Source organism: Erythrolamprus reginae, chromosome 6, assembly GCF_031021105.1.
Source record: "Erythrolamprus reginae isolate rEryReg1 chromosome 6, rEryReg1.hap1, whole genome shotgun sequence".
Lineage (NCBI taxonomy): Eukaryota > Metazoa > Chordata > Lepidosauria > Squamata > Dipsadidae > Erythrolamprus > Erythrolamprus reginae.
The window spans coordinates 59,945,767-59,968,157 of record NC_091955.1 but is presented as its reverse complement, the minus strand read 5'-3'; the positions used below and the strand labels follow the sequence as shown (position 1 = coordinate 59,968,157).

Sequence of the window (22,391 nt, the reverse complement as noted above, 5' to 3'; positions counted from 1 at the left end):
CTGGATAGTTTGACATATTTGTTCTCAAAGTTGAATAGATATGCTTATTTCTACAACACTAAAATCATCAGGAATAAATTCAAATACATCTTAAAATCTGAGTTTTAAACTCAAAATGGTGATAATATACAATATGAAAAGTTATTTATGAGTTATCTTAACTGATGTTTATTTTCTGAATCTCATGTTTCTCTTAAATGTGATTTGTCTATATGTATGTCTAGTTTTCTTTTGTTCTTTTATTCTTCTGTTCTTTTCTTTCTTTTCTTTGTTGTATTTTTGTATTTTTAAATGTATATATCCAATAAAGATTATTTTTTTTAAAAAAAATATTATTGATACAAATTTGTATCAATACAAATTTGTTTAATTTTATTTGATTTAATTAAATTTATTAAATGTGGGCACCTGACTCCAGTCAACACTAAACAGCTCAAAATACAACTACAATACAATATTGATACAATTTGTATCAATAGTATGTGCTTCTATGGGGTTTCAAACATTAGTTTTGTCCCCCCAAAAATTGGTAGCATCAATTTGAATTATTTAAGAAATAACGTAACAAGAGTTAAAATATTTTTTTTAGTTTGCTGTGTAATATTCCTCTAAGGCAGAAGAAACAATTGTTATGAAAGTTTATTATTAGAATAGACAGTTTAATAACTAGTATATCATAGTGGACAAAGTTAGAATTAAATCAGTTTTGCATATTTTAGTATTATTTTCTGCTTTGAATCTCTTCATAACTTAATTACACTCGATGGCAAAGACTTATTGGCCACACTGCCATCTTGTTATTACTCATATTGTTCTTAATTTATTTTGTATTCATTATTCATATTGTATTTTATTGTAGTTGTATTTTGAGCTGTCTAGTGTTGACTGGAGTCAGGTGCCCAAATTTAATAAATTTAATTAAATCAAATCAAATTAAATAAATTCTACATTTTGAATACTACTTTGAAAAAACATCTGTTTCACAAGGTCTTGAATTTAAACTACTACATTTCAGCAGTGTCATTCTTGTTGTTCAATTTAGTAGTAATAATTTGCCAAATAACTTTGAAGATTAAAGTATAATTTATATATTATTTGAAAGTATTATTTAATATAAAAGCATGTTTTAACATTATGGTGTTTCAGTGAAGTCTATGTTGTGCTTAAATTGTTTCAGAGTTCCGTGTCAGCATACAATTCTCAAGAGATGAAAACCCAACAATCTTCAGCAGCTTCTGATCAAAATGATGCAATTGTAAGACTATTCAGTGAATTTGATGTTAAGGAAACATCTTACCATCTAGCAATTTCTCATTTGGATCTTCATATCTGTGATGATATTTACACCAAGGAAAAGGGTAAGAGTTTTATTTATTATCTTTATAATTGACCAAAATTGTATGACTCTGTTAAATTACTATATGTCGTTGTTGTAAAGTCGTGACCAAGCTATAGTGACCCCATGGACAACCCTCCTCCAGGCCTTCCTTCAGTAACTCCATCCGTCCCCTACTTCTTTTGCCCTCAATCTTTCCCAGCATTAGGCTATCCTCCAGTGACTCCTGTCTTCTCATTTGGTGGCCAAAGTAAGTTTCATCTTCAGGATCTGGACTTCTGAAGAGCACTGAGAGTTAATCTCCCCTAGGACTGACTGGTTTGATCACCTTGCAGTCCAACACCATAGTTTAAAGGCCTCAATTCTTTGGCGCTCAACCTTTCTTATGGTCCAACTTTCACAGCCATACATTGCAACTGGGAAAACCAAAGTCTTGAATATATGCACTTTTATCGCTAGGGTGATGTATCTGCTTTTTAATATGCTGTCTAGATTTGCCATAGCTTTCCTCGCCATGAGCAAGCGTTTTTTAATTTCTTGGTTGCAATCTCAATCTGTGGTAATCTTGGAATCCAGGAAAATAAAATTTGTCATTACTTCCATTTCTTTCCATCTATTTGCCAGGAATTGAGAGGGATGGATATCATGATCTTAGTTTTCTTAATGTTCAGTTTCAAGCCAACTTTTGCACTCTCCTTCTTCACCTGCATCAAGAGGCTCTGTAGTTCCTCTTCACTTTCTGCCATTAGAATGGTATCATCTGCATATATGAGGTTGTTGATATTTCTCCCAGCAATCTTAATTCTAATTTTTGATTTATCTAGCCCTGCCTTTCTCATGATGTGCTCTGCATATAAGTTAACTAGGCAGGGCAATAGTATACAACCTTGACGGACTTCTTTCCCAATTTTGAACCAATACAAGTGTCCAGTTCTCACTGTTGCTTCTTGACCCGCATATAGTTTCTCGAGAAACAAATAAGATGGTCTGGTACTGCCATCTCTTTAAGAACTTGCTACAATTTGTTGTGATCCAAACAATCAAAGACTTTATCATAGTCAATAAAACAGAAATAGATGTTTTTCTGAAACTCCCTAGCTTTCGCCATGATCCAGCGTATGTTGGCAATTTGATCTCTAGTTCCTCTGCCTGTACTTCTGGTAGTTCTCTATTCACATACTTCTGGAGCCTAGCTTGTAGTATATAAATTGCTATATATTTTCAGTTTATTTTGCTTGTACATTTTTAGCTCTATGCTTTAGTTCTTAAATAGCAATTGCTGCATAGTAGCATCTTATTTGTTTATTAATCAAACTTAGATTTCTGTCGTCTTTCTGAAGACAACTCCGAACTACCGAACTAGAGTACAACGAATGGATAAAACCGCATATGAAACTTCCAAAATAAAAATCACTTTAAAACTAAATATTATAAAAACAAAGAACCAAGCCTAGGCAAAGAGAAGATAAAAATAGTCATGGAGCTATTTAAACATGTCTTTGTTTAAAAATCACTCTCATCTTTACAGTTGTATTAAGCTCCAGATGAATAAGTGTATTCATCTGGCTCATGGGGCCATTTGTTCAACCTCCCATCTATATGCAGCCTTATCACCATCTCAAATGAGGCCAGTGACCGTTGAATCATCTGCAAACTTCATAACTTTAACAGAAGGCTCCCTTGAGATTCAATCATTGGTATAGAGAGAAAAGAGCAATGGAGAGAGCACACAGCCCTGAGGGATGCTTGTGCTCATTGCTTGTAGGTTCCTGTCTGATACCTGCAGCATACCTTTTGTAGCAGATCTAACGGGTTTGGCTGATATAATTGGTAAGAAGCATTTCCTCAGATAGTCCATTCCATGCCATAAAGATCTTTAAAGGTCAAAGGTAGCACCTAGAATAGAAATCATAACATGCTATTCACATAATTGTCCCCATCGCTGCATTTTCTATCAACTGAAACTTTTGGATACTCTTCGCCTAATTACTCTGCTATTTTTCTATAATAATGTATGTAATAAGATATAAAAGGGATTGAAAATGTTAACTAGTTATGGAGTTTAAACTATTTGCCCAATTTAGCAATAAATAATGTGCCATTATTTATATTACGTGTTTATATACCATATATATTTCTAAATGTATATTTGTAGCTAGTTTACTTTTAGAATTCTATATAGTACAAATAACTGCAGGATTCAATTTAAAGATGAAAAAGAAACGATGCAGATATTTCATAAATGCTTCTGAAGTAGGTTGTGTCACTTAACAATTATAGCTAAGTAGTTTACTATTGCAAAAATTGAAAGGAAGAGATGCATATTCAAGGGAACCATTGATCCTGTTGCTGGCAATTCTGAAAATGCTGTTTTTTGTATTTTTCATAAATTAATAATTATAGTTCTAAGAAGTACAGTTCTTAGATAACAGTAAGACAACTTCAACAACAATACATTTCCCCTCACAATGCTTTGTGGATATAGGCTAATGGGGCTAGTACTGTAGAAATTGGGTATTTCCCTATTAATGATACTCAGGCTGTTCTTAATGGATTGTGTGTTATACCTTGTGTTATACGTTCAGATTTGCTCTGAGAGTTGTGGAACTCAAATTTTCTTAAATATAAGGATTTTTCACAATTCTGGAATAGTTAAACAAAATAAAAGGCTACAATAGAAATTTACATAATCTTGTTTTGCTATTATTTTCCTAAATACAGTGCAGCAGATTTGAGAGCCACCAAGAAGAGAAGCATGTTGCTTCAAATAAACCACAATACTTTCCTTCCAGGTGAAATAAATATGAACCATAACATATAATATTATGAAATTGTATTATTTTACAGATGCAAACAGGCGTATTTCAGGAGGTGCTATGCAGCTGTCCTTTAGTCAGTTAACTATAGACTACTATCCATTTCACAAAGCAGGTAAAAGTTGAATTCTGTTTTTTGGTTGCAAAACTCTTGATCACCACTTAATTTTTCCACAGTAAATCTTACATATAATATGTTATTGACCAAAGTGAGTTGAGAATGCTTCAGATATGAAACTCTGCATGATAGGTTATATTGTATGTTATCCCAATTCAAAAAGATACTTAAATGTTTGGAAATAATTATTTATAATGTTCTGAGAATTTCAGTTATTCTTAGCAGCTCTTAAAAACAGTCTTTCCCAATCTGTTGGCATCCAGATGTCTTCAGTCAATATACCCATCATCCCCAGCAGCAACTCCAAGGTATCCAAGCTGGAAAGGATTTAAAAAGAATAATAAAAATCAGTAGATTTGAAAATAATTCCTGTGAAGAAAAGCTTTGATGTTTGGGCCTTTCTTGTTAAACAAGGGCAATTATGATGGAGTAGTGATAATTGTGGTCATTACGGTGGTGTATAACATTATATATAGAACGGAGAAAATTCTACAGAGGATTTTTCCTCTCTAAACACTAGAGTTTAAAGTTATCCAATAGGGATATAAGGATAGGGACAAAGTTATCCAGCAAGGAAGTCATTAAAAAAGTATTTCTTTATACAATATGCATAGGTAGTACAGTGGTACCTCAAGATACGAACCCCTCGTCTTACGAACAATTCGTGATACGAACCCGGGGTTCAGAAAAAATTTGCCTCTTCTTACGAACTTTTTTCAAGTTACGAACGCCAAACCCGAACTTCCGGGTTCGGCATTGGGAGGCTCCTGGGAAGCCCCCGGGCTGTTTTAAAAGGTGACCGCCGGGCTGGGGGGCTTCCCAGCAACCTCCCGAATCCCGAACTTTTGCCGAACTTCCAGGTTCGGGGTTCGGGGGGGTGCTGGGAAGCCCCCCAGCCCGGCGGTCACCTTTTAAAACAGCCGGGCGGCTTCTCAGGAGCCTCCCAACGCCGAACGCGGAAGTTCGGGTTTGGCGTTTGGCTTCCGGAGGCTCCTGGGAAGCCCCCCGGCTGTTTTAAAAGGTCACAGCCAGGCTGGGGCGCTTGCCAGCAGCCCCGACTCCCTGCCGCTCGCCCATGGCCGGCAGAAGATCGCTCTTCCCCGGCTTCCGCGCGAGGCATCAGGTCAGCATTCTGTGGGGCGGGCGGCGGGGAAGCCGGCGGCTGTGGCAGCTGCTGCAGGAGGCTTTCCCCCTCCTCGTCCGCCGCCCGCCCGCCCAGAATGCTGACCTGATGCCTCGCGGGGAAGCCGGGCAAGAGCGATCTTCTGCCGGCCATGGGCGAGCTACAATAAGCTTCCACGCCCTCGCCCGTGCCTGGCGGGAGGTGAAGAGTGCTTTGCCCAGTGCAAAGTTGACAGCAAGCAGCTCCGCAGTCCCCAAAGGAGGCTTAACCCCGCCCCTCTGTCCCACCCCTCGCCCGTATCCGGCATAACTTCCTCCTGCCTATCCCCGCTCTTCTGCCGGCCACGGGCGAGGGGTGGGACAGAGGGGTGGGGTTAAGCCTCCTTTCGGGACTGCGGAGCTGCTTGCTGTCAACTTTGCACTGGGCAAAGCACTCTTCAGCTCCCGCCAGGCACGGGCGAAAGGCGAGGAAGCCTATTGTAGCAGCTGCCACAGCGGAGACATTTGGGGTTTTGGCTGGGGGGGGGGAGGGGAAGGCAGGAGGTCCGGCCCTTCATTTGCCCTCCCAGCAAAAGACAAAGCCGCACAGCTCCGCATCGCCGAAGGAGGCTTAACCCCACCCCTCTGTCCCACCCCTCGGCCGTGGCCGGCAGAAGAGCGGGGATAGGCAGGAGGAAGTTATGCCGGATACGGCCGAGGGGTGGGACAGAGTGGTGGGGTTAAGCCTCCTTCGGCGATGCGGAGCTGCGCGGCTTTGCCTTTTGCTGGGAGGGCAAATGAAGGGCCGGACCTCCTGCCTTCCCCTCCCTCCCCAGCCAAAACCCCAAATGTCTCCGCTGTGGCAGCTGCAACAATAGGCTTCCTCGCCTTTCGCCTGTTTCAGCTTTCCATCCATCCACGTCACTTCGCCGCTAAATCGTATGGCAGCAAACAATCTTTGGGGTTTTCGCTGGGGGGAGAAGTAGGACCTTCCTAACTTCCTCCCCCCCCAGCGAAAACCCCAAAGATTGTTTGCTGCCACACGATTTAGCGGCGAAGTGACGTGAAGGGATGGAAAGCTGAAACCGGGCTGTTTCAGCTTTCCATCCATCCACGTCACTTTGCTGCTAAATCGTATGGCAGCAAACAATCTTTGGGGTTTTCGCTGGGGGGAGAAGTAGGACCTTCCTAACTTCCTCCCCCCCCCAGCGAAAACCCCAAAGATTGTTTGCTGCCACACGATTTAGCGGCGAAGTGACGTGAAGGGATGGAAAGCTGAAACCGGGCTGTTTAAGCTTTCCATCCATCCACGTCACTTTGCTGCTAAATCGTATGGCAGCAAACAATCTTTGGGGTTTTCGCTGGGGGGAGAAGTAGGACCTTCCTAACTTCCTCCCCCCCCAGCGAAAACCCCAAAGATTGTTTGCTGCCACACGATTTAGCGGCGAAGTGACGTGAAGGGATGGAAAGCTGAAACCGGGCTGTTTAAGCTTTCCATCCATCCACGTCACTTTGCTGCTAAATCGTATGGCAGCAAACAATCTTTGGGGTTTTCGCTGGGGGGAGAAGTAGGACCTTCCTAACTTCCTCCCCCCCCCAGCGAAAACCCCAAAGATTGTTTGCTGCCACACGATTTAGCGGCGAAGTGACGTGAAGGGATGGAAAGCTGAAACCGGGCTGTTTAAGCTTTCCATCCATCCACGTCACTTTGCTGCTAAATCGTATGGCAGCAAACAATCTTTGGGGTTTTCGCTGGGGGGAGAAGTAGGACCTTCCTAACTTCCTCCCCCCCCCCAGCGAAAACCCCAAAGATTGTTTGCTGCCACACGATTTAGCGGCGAAGTGACGTGAAGGGATGGAAAGCTGAAACCGGGCTGTTTAAGCTTTCCATCCATCCACGTCACTTTGCTGCTAAATCGTATGGCAGCAAACAATCTTTGGGGTTTTCGCTGGGGGGAGAAGTAGGACCTTCCTAACTTCCTCCCCCCCCCAGCGAAAACCCCAAAGATTGTTTGCTGCCACACGATTTAGCGGCGAAGTGACGTGAAGGGATGGAAAGCTGAAACCGGGCTGTTTAAGCTTTCCATCCATCCACGTCACTTTGCTGCTAAATCGTATGGCAGCAAACAATCTTTGGGGTTTTCGCTGGGGGGAGAAGTAGGACCTTCCTAACTTCCTCCCCCCCCCCAGCGAAAACCCCAAAGATTGTTTGCTGCCACACGATTTAGCGGCGAAGTGACGTGAAGGGATGGAAAGCTGAAACCGGGCTGTTTAAGCTTTCCATCCATCCACGTCACTTTGCTGCTAAATCGTATGGCAGCAAACAATCTTTGGGGTTTTCGCTGGGGGGAGAAGTAGGACCTTCCTAACTTCCTCCCCCCCCCAGCGAAAACCCCAAAGATTGTTTGCTGCCACACGATTTAGCGGCGAAGTGACGTGAAGGGATGGAAAGCTGAAACCGGGCTGTTTCAGCTTTCCATCCATCCACGTCACTTTGCTGCTAAATCGTATGGCAGCAAACAATCTTTGGGGTTTTCGCTGGGGGGAGAAGTAGGACCTTCCTAACTTCCTCCCCCCCCCCCAGCGAAAACCCCAAAGATTGTTTGCTGCCACACGATTTAGCGGCGAAGTGACGTGAAGGGATGGAAAGCTGAAACCGGGCTGTTTCAGCTTTCCATCCATCCACGTCACTTTGCTGCTAAATCGTATGGCAGCAAACAATCTTTGGGGTTTTCGCTGGGGGGAGAGGTAGGACCTTCCTAACTTCCTCCCCCCCCAGCGAAAACCCCAAAGAGAGAGGCATTCGCTTTCCTCCCGCCGGCCCCTCAATCGGGCCGGTAGGGAACAGAATGGAACCAGCCCAGAAGCAATAGACGCAGGATCGGGCCGGCAGCAGGCGCAGGGCGAGGCAGCAGGTCTGCATCCTGGGCAGGCGGGCGGGCGGCGGGCGAGGAGGCGCGGCCGAGCGGCGACAGCGGCGGTTCTCCTCACTTCGGAGAGCTTCCTGGGCATGAAAACGCGCGAATCCAACAAGAACGAAAGCCAGGAAGCTCTCCCTGGCGGAGACCGCCGGCCCCTCAATCGGGCCGCCGTGACGGGGACCACTGGCCTGCCTAGCGGGCTGGGAGGGAGGTGGAATACGGGAGGAGGAGGAAGAGGAGGAGGAGGGAGGAAGGAGAGAGAGAGAGAGGGAAGCCGCCCGGCTGTTTTTAAAGGTGACAGCCGGGCGGCAGCGTTTTTTTGCGGTTGTTTTTTTTTTGTTGCACGGATTAATTGACTTTACATTGTTTCCTATGGGAAACAATGTTTCGTCTTACGAACCTTTCGTGTTACGAACCTTTCCCTGGAACCAATTAAGTTCGTATCTTGAGGTTCCACTGTACTTGATTTATGACCACAGTTGGGACCAGAATCTCGGTTGCCGTTGAGCAAAGCGATCATTAAGTGAGATGTCACATGACTGCTTCACTCAACAGCCACAATCCCAGCAATGATAGCTAAGTGACAAAGGCTGACAAATACTGGATTAGATGGATCTTTGAAATGATACAGTAAGGCTTTTCTTAAATTCATTACATCTTTACGGCCGTAATGTTGATATTAAGCTATTACAAACTGGAATCTAAACAACTAATTTAAATAGTTTCAAATATTTTAAAATACATCAAATAATTATGAATAAAATATTATAAATGGATTTAAGTAGGTACTTAAAGTCCTTTTCATTTTTACTAAATATGTGCAATTGTAGATGAAAGCTGCAGCCATTGGATGCATTACAGTGATGCTACAAAAACCAGAAGTGAATGGGCAGAAGAACTGCTGCAAGAGTTCAAAGGAAATGTTGAATTGCTTAAGCAGGCTGTGAAGGATCACAAATTAGGTTCTCCAGTTAAATCCCCATTCCAGGAGTCTCCACAGCATACCCAGATAGGTATTTAAGATTTTTCATTTACTTTTACAATCTGTTTGTGGCTATAGGTCCTATTATTATTTTTATTATTATTTATTAGATTTGTATGCCGCCCCTCTCTGTAGACTCGGGGATTTGATTTGATTACAAACAAAAATACATTTGCTTTGAATAAATTTGGCTGTCTTTCCTTATATTTTGGTAATATTTATTCATAATATATTGTAGTTTATTGTAAATATAAAATTAATTTGGGATATTGATGCTTATAAATATTTATTAATGTATTAGGTTACCAATCCTATATGAACTGTACAATTAATGAGTCACTTTATACCGTTTCTTTCATTGCTTTCTCTTATTAAAAATTTAGTTTATTGTTATTATTTTTACATTACCCTGCAACATGAATAGAGGAGATTTTAGAAGGTAGATGACATTGTATGTGCTTTTAAGCTTTTTGTTTCTTGTAGGCAAGGATCAAATGCCAAAAGGAATTTCTAAGACTTTTGTGTCATCACAGCAGCCAAAGGAAAAATTGATGTCTAGCCCAGTGGTAGTTAGACTTGCAGATGTCAATTTTTATCAGGTACATTTTAATAATGATTGCTATAACAAATTAATATTGCTCTTCTTTTATGTCCCAAGTTATGAGGTTCTTAATACAAGTGTTGACTTTCAGTTGAAGTGACACAGATTTTGCCAAACTAATTAAAGTGATAAAGGGATATTTTCTTATGTGAAACTATTTCTGTTGGTTCTTAGTCTTATAATTGGCACAAAAAATATTTGATCAGACATTCTATGGACATTCTGTCATCTGCCATCACTTTTGCCTTTCCAATTTATAACCTAATATAACCAATCATAACCTAGTTTTTTTAGTTTTTTCGCCCTTTGCAGTTTAACTGTAGAGTTGCCCATTTCTTAAGTTTGATTTAGACTTGCCCACTCATGTTCATACGCATTGATGCATACCTATATTGGGAAAGGGTTGATGGTAAGTATAGTTTGCAAATGATTGCAGGTAAACCGATGTACACACCATCCAAATCTCAACTATATATTGTATGGAGATGCATGTCTGCATCCTGACTGGCTGATCCAGCATCCTATTGGGAGGCAGGCAGAAGGCAAGGCACACTCAAATAACAAAATAGTGGGTTTAAATGGAAATGCAACAGCTAGGTAACCATCTCTAAATGACAGATGCATATATTCCCTGATGAGAGTGTAGCGAAAGTCTTCTCCAGGCTTCATACAATGCTCAGCATCTCCTTTGATGATTTCTGAGGTCAAGAGAGATTTTTTTTAAAAAAAAAATATTATGATTGACTATCTTATTATTATTTATATTCTTAACCTATGATGGTGAACCTTTGGCTTGTGTGCCACAAGTGGCACACTGAGCCCTCTCTATAGACATACGAGCCGTTGACCAGTTCAGCTCCACTGCGCATGTGCAAATGCCTACAGCCAAGCCAACCAGCTGATTTTCGGGTCAGACAAGCTCATGCTTTCTCCTCACTTTCTGGCACGTGCCTTCCCAGATCTCTGGAGATTCCACCTCAGCACTGTTTGGGTACTGTTTGGGTCATGCATGTATGCACAGTGGATCGCATATGCATATGCTGTGGGAAGGATGTGTGGAAGGAGTATTACATTATGTGTATGGGCACTCGTGCAGTTTTGCCACCCTAGGGAAAAAAGGTTCGCCATCACTGTTTTAAGCCACCTTTAGAACTTTGATGAATATACATACCACTCCATATCTGGTGATAATAAAAAAACAATTTTTTACCATAGGTTTTTTTTGTATGATGAAAAGTATCAAAGTTTATGCACAAAAGAAGTATATTTTGGATTATCTTGTTTGAAGAGGCAACAGGTTAATTTTTCTGTTGCACTATATATAAAGATTATTAAACCACCCATCTTGGGATATAATGATCTGCTTCCAGAGGATATATCTGCTATAGGATTTAACTTTCTGAGATGAAATTTCTGTGTCTGATTTCAGAGGGAAAAAAACCTTTAAAACGTTGTTCTAGGTAAACAGGACTGCAACTTAGTCATTTCTTAAACTGATTCATGCTTAATGATTATATAATATTTGTAAATATAGTATTAACATTTCAGATGTTAATATAAATATTTTTTTTCTTTCTAGCTAATGCTTTAAATGGTTTCTAGAATATTCATATTTATTTCAGACAATTTAATTTATTTTTCTTATTTGATTTGATTAAATATATAAAATGTATGACAACAGTAATTTTAACACATGCTAACTTATAGTAAATATAGTACACATACAAATTATTAACATCAATTTTAAGATATATTTTCTAGCATAATAACAAAATGTTTAAACTCTCGTTTTAACATCATTGGAACAAAACGTAGTTATACAACTGTTTAAAAATAAGAAATATTTGAAATATTACAGCATATTAAAAATGACATTTCCTGGTATGCTGTGTACGAATTCAGTACCATGCACCAAGTGTCATAAATGGCCACAAAAATGACATATTTTTTGGGAGGGTTTTTTTTGGAGGGGGCAGTAATGAGTTCTAACCGGTATGGGCCACTCTATAGAGTGATAGCGAAAATGGAGCTGTGCGCACAGCTTCATGTAACAGGTGTCCACGTGCACATCTCATTTTTGCCAATTTTTGGCATTTTTTGCTTCCACACAAATGCAGAAGCAAACAAATCACCAAAAATCAGCAAAATCTCCTGTGCGAGAGCTTCCTCGCATGAGATTTGGCTTCATTCGCAGAAGCCGAATATCACGCTGGCGCCTGCACCAGTCTCCTGGAGCGCAGCGGGAGTGCTGGCAACGGGGAACCCTTACCTGGAAGGAGGTGTTATTAAAATGAAAATATCTTCCCTAATAACTGTAAAAAGTGATAGTGAGAAGTTGATCACACTTGTACTTCCCAAAACCTAAATGCTGATTTTCTTATTTTCAGGTCTCTACAGCGGACCAGTGTCGCCGTTCTCCTAAAACTCTTATTTCTTGCAATAAAAAATCTCTGTATCTCCCACAAGAAATGCCAGCCATTCATATTGAATTCACTGAATACTACTATCCAGATGGCAAAGACTTTCCTAGTAAATTGTTTTCTTATCTTTTCCCCTTTGTTAAAATATTGTAACTGTTTTGAAAGAAGAGTGGATCCTCAGTTTAATGGATTCATATTTAACGGTCTGCAGAGACAGTGAACCATGTTCCTATTTGGAAATCTCCTTCAAATAATGGCAATCCCGTTGAATCCATAGTAGTCTGAATTTTGTCATATTTTTTGCAGAAATACAACATAACATAGATTGTGTTATTTTAAATAACTACTTTGGTATGTAAAATATGCAGGTATTACTGTAATGTATTTGTTAATTACTTTTAAATTAACAGACATTTGGGAATAATGGATACTCCCACCTCCCACTCCAACCAATAAAATGTAGTTTCTCCTATATTTAGGGCAGATACATTTGGGGGGTGGGGGTGGGAATAACTTTGCAAAACAAAAATATTTTTTTAAAAAATATGTAGTACTGTATTAGATTAATTGAATTTTTATGCTTTGCTATGCCTAATCCAAGCATTTTAGAATTAGAATTGCTACTTACATAGAATGTGCCAATATTTTTTTTCCAATGACATTATAATATACAGGTTCTATCCCAGTAATGGCAAATCTTTTTCCCTTGGGTGCCGAAAGTGTGTGCAAATTCCCTGTTGCGCGTGCACAAGTGTCCTCACACAATGCAATGCCCCCTCACATGTCCCACCTCCTGCACATGTACGCATGGCCCCACCATGCATGCACATGCAACCACCACTACCCTGGTTTGGCCTCGCATCCCAAAACAGCGGTGGAAAAAGCCTCTTTCCCCAAACGGAAATGGGAGGGCGGGGTAAGTCTCTTTCCCCAAACGGAGCTGGGAAGGGGAAAAGGTTTCTTTCCCCAAACAGAGCTGGGAGAGCAGGGTAAGTCTCTTTCCCAAACGAAGCTGGGAAGGGGGAAAAGATTCTTTCCCCAAATGGAGCTGGGAGGGCGGGGTAAGTCTCTTTCCCAAACGAAGCTGGGAAGGGGGAAGAGTTTCTTTCCCCAAATGGAGCTGGGAGGGCGGGGTAAGTCTCTTTCCCCAAACGGAGCTGGGAAGGGGGAAAAGATTCTTTCCCCAAATGGAGCTGGGAGGGCGGGGTAAGTCTCTTTCCCCAAACGAAGCTGGGAAGGGGGAAAAGTTTCTTTCCCCAAATGGAGCTGGGAGGGCGGGGTAAGTCTCTTTCCCAAACGAAGCTGGGAAGGGGGAAAAGTTTCTTTCCCCAAATGGAGCTGGGAGGGCGGGGTAAGTCTCTTTCCCCAAACGGAGCTGGGAAGGGGAAAAGGTTTCTTTCCCCAAACAGAGCTGGGAGAGCGGGGTAAGTCTCTTTCCCAAACGAAGCTGGGAAGGGGGAAAAGTTTCTTTCCCCAAATGGAGCTGGGAGGGCGGGGTAAGTCTCTTTCCCAAACGAAGCTGGGAAGGGGGAAAAGTTTCTTTCCCCAAATGGAGCTGGGAGGGCGGGGTAAGTCTCTTTCCCCAAACGGAGCTGGGAAGGGGAAAAGGTTTCTTTCCCCAAACAGAGCTGGGAGAGCGGGGTAAGTCTCTTTCCCAAACGAAGCTGGGAAGGGGGAAAAGATTCTTTCCCCAAATGGAGCTGGGAGGGCGGGGTAAGTCTCTTTCCCCAAACGGAGCTGGGAAGGGGAAAAAGATTCTTTCCCCAAATGGAGCTGGGAGGGCGGGGTAAGTCTCTTTCCCCAAACGAAGCTGGGAAGGGGAAAAGGTTTCTTTCCCCAAACAGAGCTGGGAGAGCGGGGTAAGTCTCTTTCCCAAACGAAGCTGGGAAGGGGGAAAAGATTCTTTCCCCAAATGGAGCTGGGAGGGCGGGGTAAGTCTCTTTCCCCAAACGGAGCTGGGAAGGGGAAAAAGATTCTTTCCCCAAATGGAGCTGGGAGGGCGGGGTAAGTCTCTTTCCCCAAACGAAGCTGGGAAGGGGGAAAAGATTCTTTCCCCAAACAGAGCTGGGAGAGCGGGGTAAGTCTCTTTCCCAAACGGAGCTGGGAAGGGGGAAAAGATTCTTTCCCCAAATGGAGCTGGGAGGGCGGGGTAAGTCTCTTTCCCCAAACGAAGCTGGGAAGGGGGAAAAGTTTCTTTCCCCAAATGGAGCTGGGAGGGCGGGGTAAGTCTCTTTCCCAAACGAAGCTGGGAAGGGGGAAAAGATTCTTTCCCCAAATGGAGCTGGGAGGGCGGGGTAAGTCTCTTTCCCCAAACGGAGCTGGGAAGGGGAAAAAGATTCTTTCCCCAAATGGAGCTGGGAGGGCGGGGTAAGTCTCTTTCCCCAAACGAAGCTGGGAAGGGGAAAAGGTTTCTTTCCCCAAACAGAGCTGGGAGAGCGGGGTAAGTCTGTTTCCCAAACGAAGCTGGGAAGGGGGAAAAGATTCTTTCCCCAAATGGAGCTGGGAGGGCGGGGTAAGTCTCTTTCCCCAAACGGAGCTGGGAAGGGGAAAAAGATTCTTTCCCCAAATGGAGCTGGGAGGGCGGGGTAAGTCTCTTTCCCCAAACGAAGCTGGGAAGGGGGAAAAGATTCTTTCCCCAAACAGAGCTGGGAGAGCGGGGTAAGTCTCTTTCCCAAACGGAGCTGGGAAGGGGGAAAAGATTCTTTCCCCAAATGGAGCTGGGAGGGCGGGGTAAGTCTCTTTCCCAAACGAAGCTGGGAAGGGGGAAAAGTTTCTTTCCCCAAATGGAGCTGGGAGGGCGGGGTAAGTCTCTTTCCCCAAACGGAGCTGGGAAGGGGAAAAAGCTGCTTTCCACAAATGGAGCTGGGAGGGGCGAAAACCCTTGTGTGCCCATACAGTGCTGGGGTAGAATCCCCAGAGATCTGGGAAGGCATGGGCCACAGAAAGTGAGGAGAAAGCATGAGCTTGTTTGACCTGAAAATCAGGTGACAGTTCGGAGGCACTGGCATATGTGCAGTAGAGCTGAGCTGATCAATGGCTCGTGTGCCTGCAGAGAGGGCTCCTTGTGCCACTTGTGGCATGTGTGCCATAGGTTCTCCGTCATATCCATTGTAACCTCAGAAGAGAAGGGAAGTTGGAGGATTACATCATAAAACAGGTTTGACAGGTTGAGTCTTCGGAGAGGGGCGGCATACAAATCCAAATAATAAATAATAAATAAATAAATAATAAACCTTTCAGAAGCAAAGTTTAAGACTATTTACTTAGCACCTCGTATAACACATTTATCTAAAACAAGATTCTCCAACCCACAATTGGATGGTAGTGGTCCACAGCATGTTGGGAACTGGGCTGCATAAGCCATGTGTGAGCATACGAAGCTCCATTTGCGCATGCATGGGAATAGGTTGTGTGTGTATTGCCATCCACAGCTAGTCCTTGAAGCCAGAAAGATTGGGAAACACTGGTTTAAAATATTTTATGTATGATTAAAAATTCAATCTCTTCTTTAAAACTTTTATTGCCCAATGAAAAATTATCTATGCCTGGTAATAGGAAGGATGCTTTCATTGTAGAAAAATCCTTATGAGATTGTGATGGGGAAATAATAATCCTTCTTTGTCCAAAGATGCAGCCCTTTTTACCACATTGATCAAAATTCTTAAAGGTTGACACAGAAAACTGAACTGTTTAGTTTTTATTTTTTCTATTGTATATTTACATTGTATATTTACATTGATTTTTGAAATAGTTGCAGATGCATATTCGGGTTTCTTCCCGTGTAGGATTTAGAGATTTCTGGCGACGTTTCGACGAGGTCCCCCTAATAGTATTAAATACCATGTAAAATCTGCCCAGCCACATATATTGGACAAACTAATAGGAGAGTAAATGCACGTTTTGCAGACCAAATACAACCACCACCCAAAAGCCAAACTACAGCAGTGCTCCCAACTGTTGCAGCCCTCTCTGACTTGCACACAAAGCAAACCGACAAACACCATAAACACATGACCAGACCGCAATGTCGCAGCCAAACAAAAAATTGTTACAATCCGACACACATTACAAAACAGCTAAGTAGCCTGCAAGCTCCAACTACTCAGGCTATCACCCCCCCATCCAGAAATATAAACTAATCAGCATATATCAATTACATCAACGACCCCAGGTGTTACCCCACTGACTCACCAGGAGGTTTCTACACAGCTTGCAGCTGCTGAGCCATCAAACTACACCCACCCACCAATATTTATAGAGGAAAGGCAGCTCAGGTCTCGCTGTGTTTGCCCTAGAACAAGGACGGAAGCACCAGCCTGAAGATGACGAGTGGGACCTCGTCGAAACGTCGCCAGAAATCTCTAAATCCTACATAGGAAGAAATCCGAATATGCCAAGACCTTCATACCTGTACCCGTGAAAATCTACGAAAACAAACAAATATATATATATATGCAGATGTTTATCAAGTAGACATCTGTAACAGGCATTTAAAGCAGAAGAAATTATCTAAGTGGTGGTTAGATAATCACTAGAATTTTCCCCTTCGTGGTTGCTGCCTTAGTGTTTGCTTATTATTCATATCATAAAGAACAGTAAGTATTTAGGTGATAGCTCATTGTTGTAAAAGCAGATTAGGCTGCAGAAAAAAGGATTAGCCTTAAGCTTTGCAGAAAAAAAGACTGTCTTCCTGAATATAATAAAGTTAGGATATGCTCAACATCACAAGATTTTTAACATCATTAAAGCAGATGGTAGAATAATTATAAAGGAACTGAAACTTGAATTGGAATGGAATATCCTAAAAGGGTAATAACTATATAAAATCTATGTATTGAAATTTTTTGTTGTAAATTTCACTCGTGTTTGATTTTTTTTTCCAAATCTCATTTCTACTATGGTAGTTATCAAAATATTATTGGAGTGTAACATCTAGTGCCAGATTAAGAAAACCACTGCCATATTAATAACAGCATTGTTTTCCTTCATGCCAATCTTCTTCAAGCATCTAGCTTGTTATAGCCATAGTAACTCTGCTTTTAAAACATTTTAATATAATAATTTTGTTTTCATTTCCTTTAGTTCCAAATGCAAATTTGTATATTCAGCTAAATGCACTACAGTTCACTTTGGATGAGAGAAGTATTCTTTGGCTAAATCAATTTGTATTGGATATGAAACAGAGTCTCAGTCAGTTTATGGCCATGTACAAGTTAAATGACAATTCAAAATCAGAAGAACATGTTGATGTTCGAGTTGATGGATTAATGATTAAGGTAAAGTTTGCAAAAGCATAACACAATATTGCTAAGTGTTTCTTTCCTATATAAAATGATGCATGACAACATTGTTTTGAAACTCTTTGAAACTGCTAAGTAACATTAAAAAAAAAAATCAAAATACTCGTGCAAACAAAAATTATTTAACTAGTACTTTAAAAATGCAGTGAGACTAGAACTCATGTTTACATTCCATAATTGGAGACTACAAAAAAGTACTTGTTGCTATGCAATGTATCCAAGCTATTTTTTTAAAAAAAAACTTTCTGACCATACTAAACATCAACTATTTAAGACCACTCAGGGTTTTAAAGATAGGCAGCTCCAACTTCTTTAGACTTAGGCCAGATCCATGGTTTCTGTTTGCTCCGTAATCATTCATCTTATCCTGAGTACAAGAACAATCCTCCACCTAGTCCAAGCCTACTGCAAATACACTCCCAACTTCTGTTTTGAAAAGAACTTCAAAAGCATTGTTCAAAAGAAGAAACATGGGAAAGAAACCATTCATGTATGTAACATCTGAGAAACAAATCAACAGGGACTAGTAAGAAAATGGCAATATTTAAAAAGAGGAGGCAGGAACTTGTAACACCAGTAACACAGGAGCCAGGTAGCAAGGACTGCCTTCCCTATTTATAGCCAGGCAACAAGGATTGCTTTCCCTTGTTGGATGGAAAGAGCAGGATAGTGGCATGATCAATCAGATACTGTGATAACACCATACCTCTCCTCTCTAGACTGTGATTTTTAAATCCTGTTTTCAGGAACAGGTGGGAGAAGCATGAGAGATAAACTGTATAGGTTTCTAGGTAGAATTGCACCTAAAGGAAATGAGTACCCAGAATGAATATATTATTCCATTTGACTACATTATTCGCATTTTAGTCTGAACTAGCTGTAACTCACACATTATTTATTTATTTATTTGTTTATTTATTTGTTTTTTATTTATTTATTTATTTGTTTATTTATTTATTTGATTTTTATGCCGCCCTTCTCCTTAGACTCAGGGCGGCTTACAACATGTTAGCAATAGCACTTTTTTAAAAAAAACAGAGCTTGGCTATTGCCCCCACAATCTGGGTCCTCATTTTACCCACCTCGGAAGGATGGAAGGCTGAGTCAACCTTTACAATTTTTTAAAATATATATACACTACTTGTTAAAACTAATCTGGTCAGAAAGGTATTAGAGTATAAACTACCATAGCAAGCTTTTTTCCACAATGGCCCCTGCTCTATGGGAAATTCTCCCTTTGGAGATTAGAATGGTCCTAGTCCTGTTAGCCTTCAGTAAGGCCCTAAAAATCTGACTGTTCCAGTGCCTAGGATGTTGATTGTGTTCAGGCTCCATTTCCTGGCTGTCTTGTTAAGTGGCAAAGTACCCTAGCTACTAGGTATAGTTGATTTGGATGTTTCTACTGGTTTTTATTGTTTTAAAATGTTTTTAGTATTTTTATACATTTTTTGAACTTTAAGCCTCAAAGAGTCATTGACTGAGATAAGTAGCTATAGATATTCTATGAATAAATTAAAAAATTAATAAATTAGCTTGCCTATTTTATTAAGCCTCAAGGCATTTCTGCCTTTATTAGCTATATATCCTAATTCTTCCTCAGGAAATTGTTCTTTAATGTTGTGCAACAATACTCAATTAGCAAATTCACCTTTTCCTTTGTGTCATCAACTTGATAGTCAATTATCTCGTACTTTGTACTTAAGATCAAATCGAGTACCAGCGATTGCAGACTGCTATTTTCCTCATTCTCTTGTTCAACTGTTTCGGAGATTGTACAACCCACATTTTGGGGAGCTACATATATTAATAACTTTTATGTGTATTAATCAGATACTCCTTGGACAATTTACTTTTGTTTCTAACATTGAATAATATTTATTAAATGAATTCTGTTTGATTCTCATATACAGTTTTTTAACTAAGTTTACTTTTTATCGTTGCAGCTCATCATTCCTTCTGAAAAGAAGCAAAAACATAAAGATGATCCATATGCAATTTCCATTCAGAGTTCTGAAATGATTGCTACAAATGCTAGACATTCAGCAAACTGTAGACATTCTGATTTGGAAGCAGCATTCCAAAACTTCAAAGAATCTACATTCTTCAGTAGAACTTTCACAGAGTTTCCCAAATCTTCTGACTGTTTTAATCTTTTGCATCCCATTTTTCAAAGACATGCCCATGAACAAGATACAAAACTGCATGATATCTATAAAGGTATTATTACTCCTCAACTGAATAAATGTGCACTTAAAACGTCAGCTGCATCAGATGTTTGGGCAGTGCATTTTTCTCAATTTTGGGTGGACTATGAAGGAATGAAGAGTGGGAAAGGACGGCCGATAAGCTTTGTGGATTCATTCCCACTTACACTTTGGATTTGTCAACCTATGAGATGTGAACAGTCACACAAAGAGCCTTTTTGCAGTCAGGACTCTATCAACATTCTGAAAAATGAGTCTTGTGACCTTGCTAATCGCCTGCAGCATAAAAAGCGTCTGAAAGAATATTATAGTACTGAGATGGAAGCCTTCCCCAGTGGTACTGAAAATTTGTGCTCCACTAAAAGCACTTCAGGATCTCAGTCCTCATATGTTGGAGACATTCATGTTTTAATTAATATTCAAAAACATGTAAGCATGCAGATAAATCATTACCAATATCTTTTCTTACTTTACCTACAAGAATCCCTTGCATTACTCCTGGACAACTTGAGGAAGGATATAGAGACTATGACAGGGAATCCAGCAAAAGTGGCAAATGTCTGTATTGGGATCTTGTTGAAAAGTGCTGACATAGCTTTGTTGCTTCATCCACTAGCGCAAGGAAGCATATGCAACCCTCCTATTTTAGAACAAGGAGATTCAGGGGCATCAGATCTCTTACCCATGGAAAACAGAGAAGCTTATGAATCAGAAAACAAGCTAGTTTCTACTTCTACTACACAGATGAACAATCTAGATATTAATGTTGTAACCAACTGTAGGACTCTGAATACTAATCTTAATCTTCTGATAGAACCAGTTATAAAATCAAATAGCGACATGGATTTGCCAAGCGAAAGTTCATTTTTGAATGATGCAGCAGAAAAACCTTGGAGGAAAATGAATGAAGAAAGCAATAGTGGGCTTGTCAGTCATAGTAATTCAGAAGAAATTTGTGAGTCACTAAGTGACAGTGCCTTTCCTAGAGAATTGGCTGATATGTCAAATTGCAGAGAAGACCCTATTAAAATGGTGATGGGAATGGAAGACGAGAAAAGTGGTTTCTCAAATAACAAGAGTAAAGCAGAATGCTCAACTGAAACTGATTCTGAGGGACAGTCTGAAAAGTTTGAAAATGGCAAAGAAAAATTGAACACAGCAAAAATGCTTGCATTTCAGTCGTCATTAAGGTACAGAAATTCTATAAATTAACATGGTTTAGATATCCGGGACTTAAGGTCAGAGTTAAATTATAGGATTAAAGATGTTGTGAGTCTTTAGATTATTTGTTGATATTACGAAGCTGGAACTTGGCTGTCAAAATTTTAATGTGGGGTTGTTTTTTTCATTGCATCTTTTCTGTACTGTAGTCATAATTTATCATATTAATCTTTTAAACCCTGTTTTCCATACATTCTTTTTGGCAGCAGCTAACATACCTATAGGAATTCTCCATGTAGTTCTGAATACTAAATATTAGAACAATAATCGGTATACAGTTGGAGCTGGAGCTGGACAAAAGTCCCTTGTAGTTGAAATGAATCAGAAGGCCTCATTTTTTCATACTTATTGCATGTTACAAATTCATTTATAAAATGGTGATGATTATGAACATTGCATGGATTTCCTATAATACTTACTTTAAGAAATTTATGAAAAATGCAGTTGCCTGCAAGATAAAGAATTTTCTCTTTATTCAGGATCATTTGTCAGCTTAAAACAAAATCACAAATCTATCATCCTTTAATATGTACATAGACTGTTTGTGCTAACTAGTTAAAGGATTGTAATATGACTACTAAATGCCAGTGTGAAAATACTATTGGGTATAATTACTACTTGTGATTTCAGAATATATTTTCACAATATTTCCTTTAATTGCGCATTTTAAAGGATTTTATTTTAATTTGTAATTATTTCTACCTTAAGTAATGATTTCCTAATATCTTTATGTCAAAAAGTGGAAAGCCTAAGGAATCGTGCCAGTCCAATCTCCCTGCATTCTCTGTTTCTTATAAGAACATGAAGAAAAGTCCATCGCAAGCCTCTTTGGATACCATTTCTACTGACAGTATCTTCTTTGAGGAGCACTACTTGGAAAGTGATGGAAGTGACAGCCAAAGCTTTTTGGAAAAAGGTGTTCAAACTTTCTGACACACTTTTGAATATAAACAATATTATCTCTTTTCTTCACAAGTACAAGAATTAACTTTAGTTCATGTTTAAAAAAATATTTGATAGATTTCAGATGTATCCTTTTGGCCTACAGTACAATAAACAAGTTACCATAATTAGAAAATATGATATATTGATGGCTTTTTCATTTGTTTGATTGGTTTGATATATCACTAGAGTCTGAATTTAAGATTAATTTTCAATATTATTGCAAGCCTATAATTTGCCAAGTTATGGGTACTTGTTTATTTACTGTTACATTTTCAAAACTTAAAAACTTTAGAGAAGTATTAGATAAAATGCAAGAAGGAATTCAAACAATTAGGTTTCTTTGTAGCTTTAGAGCAGGAATCTGCATTCTATTTTGGTTAAACATTTTTCTGAATCTTCCTGTCTATTTGCAGTCTCTCTGCCCAT

General features: G+C 40.2%; 1 protein-coding gene across 2 annotated transcripts in view; it reads left to right on the top strand.

Annotated features, from left to right (window-relative positions):
- Positions 1–22,391, top strand: part of BLTP3B (bridge-like lipid transfer protein family member 3B) — a 67,519-nt gene that overhangs the window by 24,258 nt on the left and 20,870 nt on the right. For both annotated transcript variants that reach the window (XM_070755910.1, XM_070755911.1), the window contains 8 exons: positions 1,178–1,358; positions 4,184–4,267; positions 9,123–9,305; positions 9,758–9,873; positions 12,263–12,404; positions 17,378–17,571; positions 19,539–20,989; positions 21,761–21,936. In XM_070755910.1, coding sequence (XP_070612011.1) covers positions 1,178–1,358; positions 4,184–4,267; positions 9,123–9,305; positions 9,758–9,873; positions 12,263–12,404; positions 17,378–17,571; positions 19,539–20,989; positions 21,761–21,936 — 2,527 coding nt within the window. The remainder of the gene's footprint in view (positions 1–1,177; positions 1,359–4,183; positions 4,268–9,122; positions 9,306–9,757; positions 9,874–12,262; positions 12,405–17,377; positions 17,572–19,538; positions 20,990–21,760; positions 21,937–22,391) is intronic.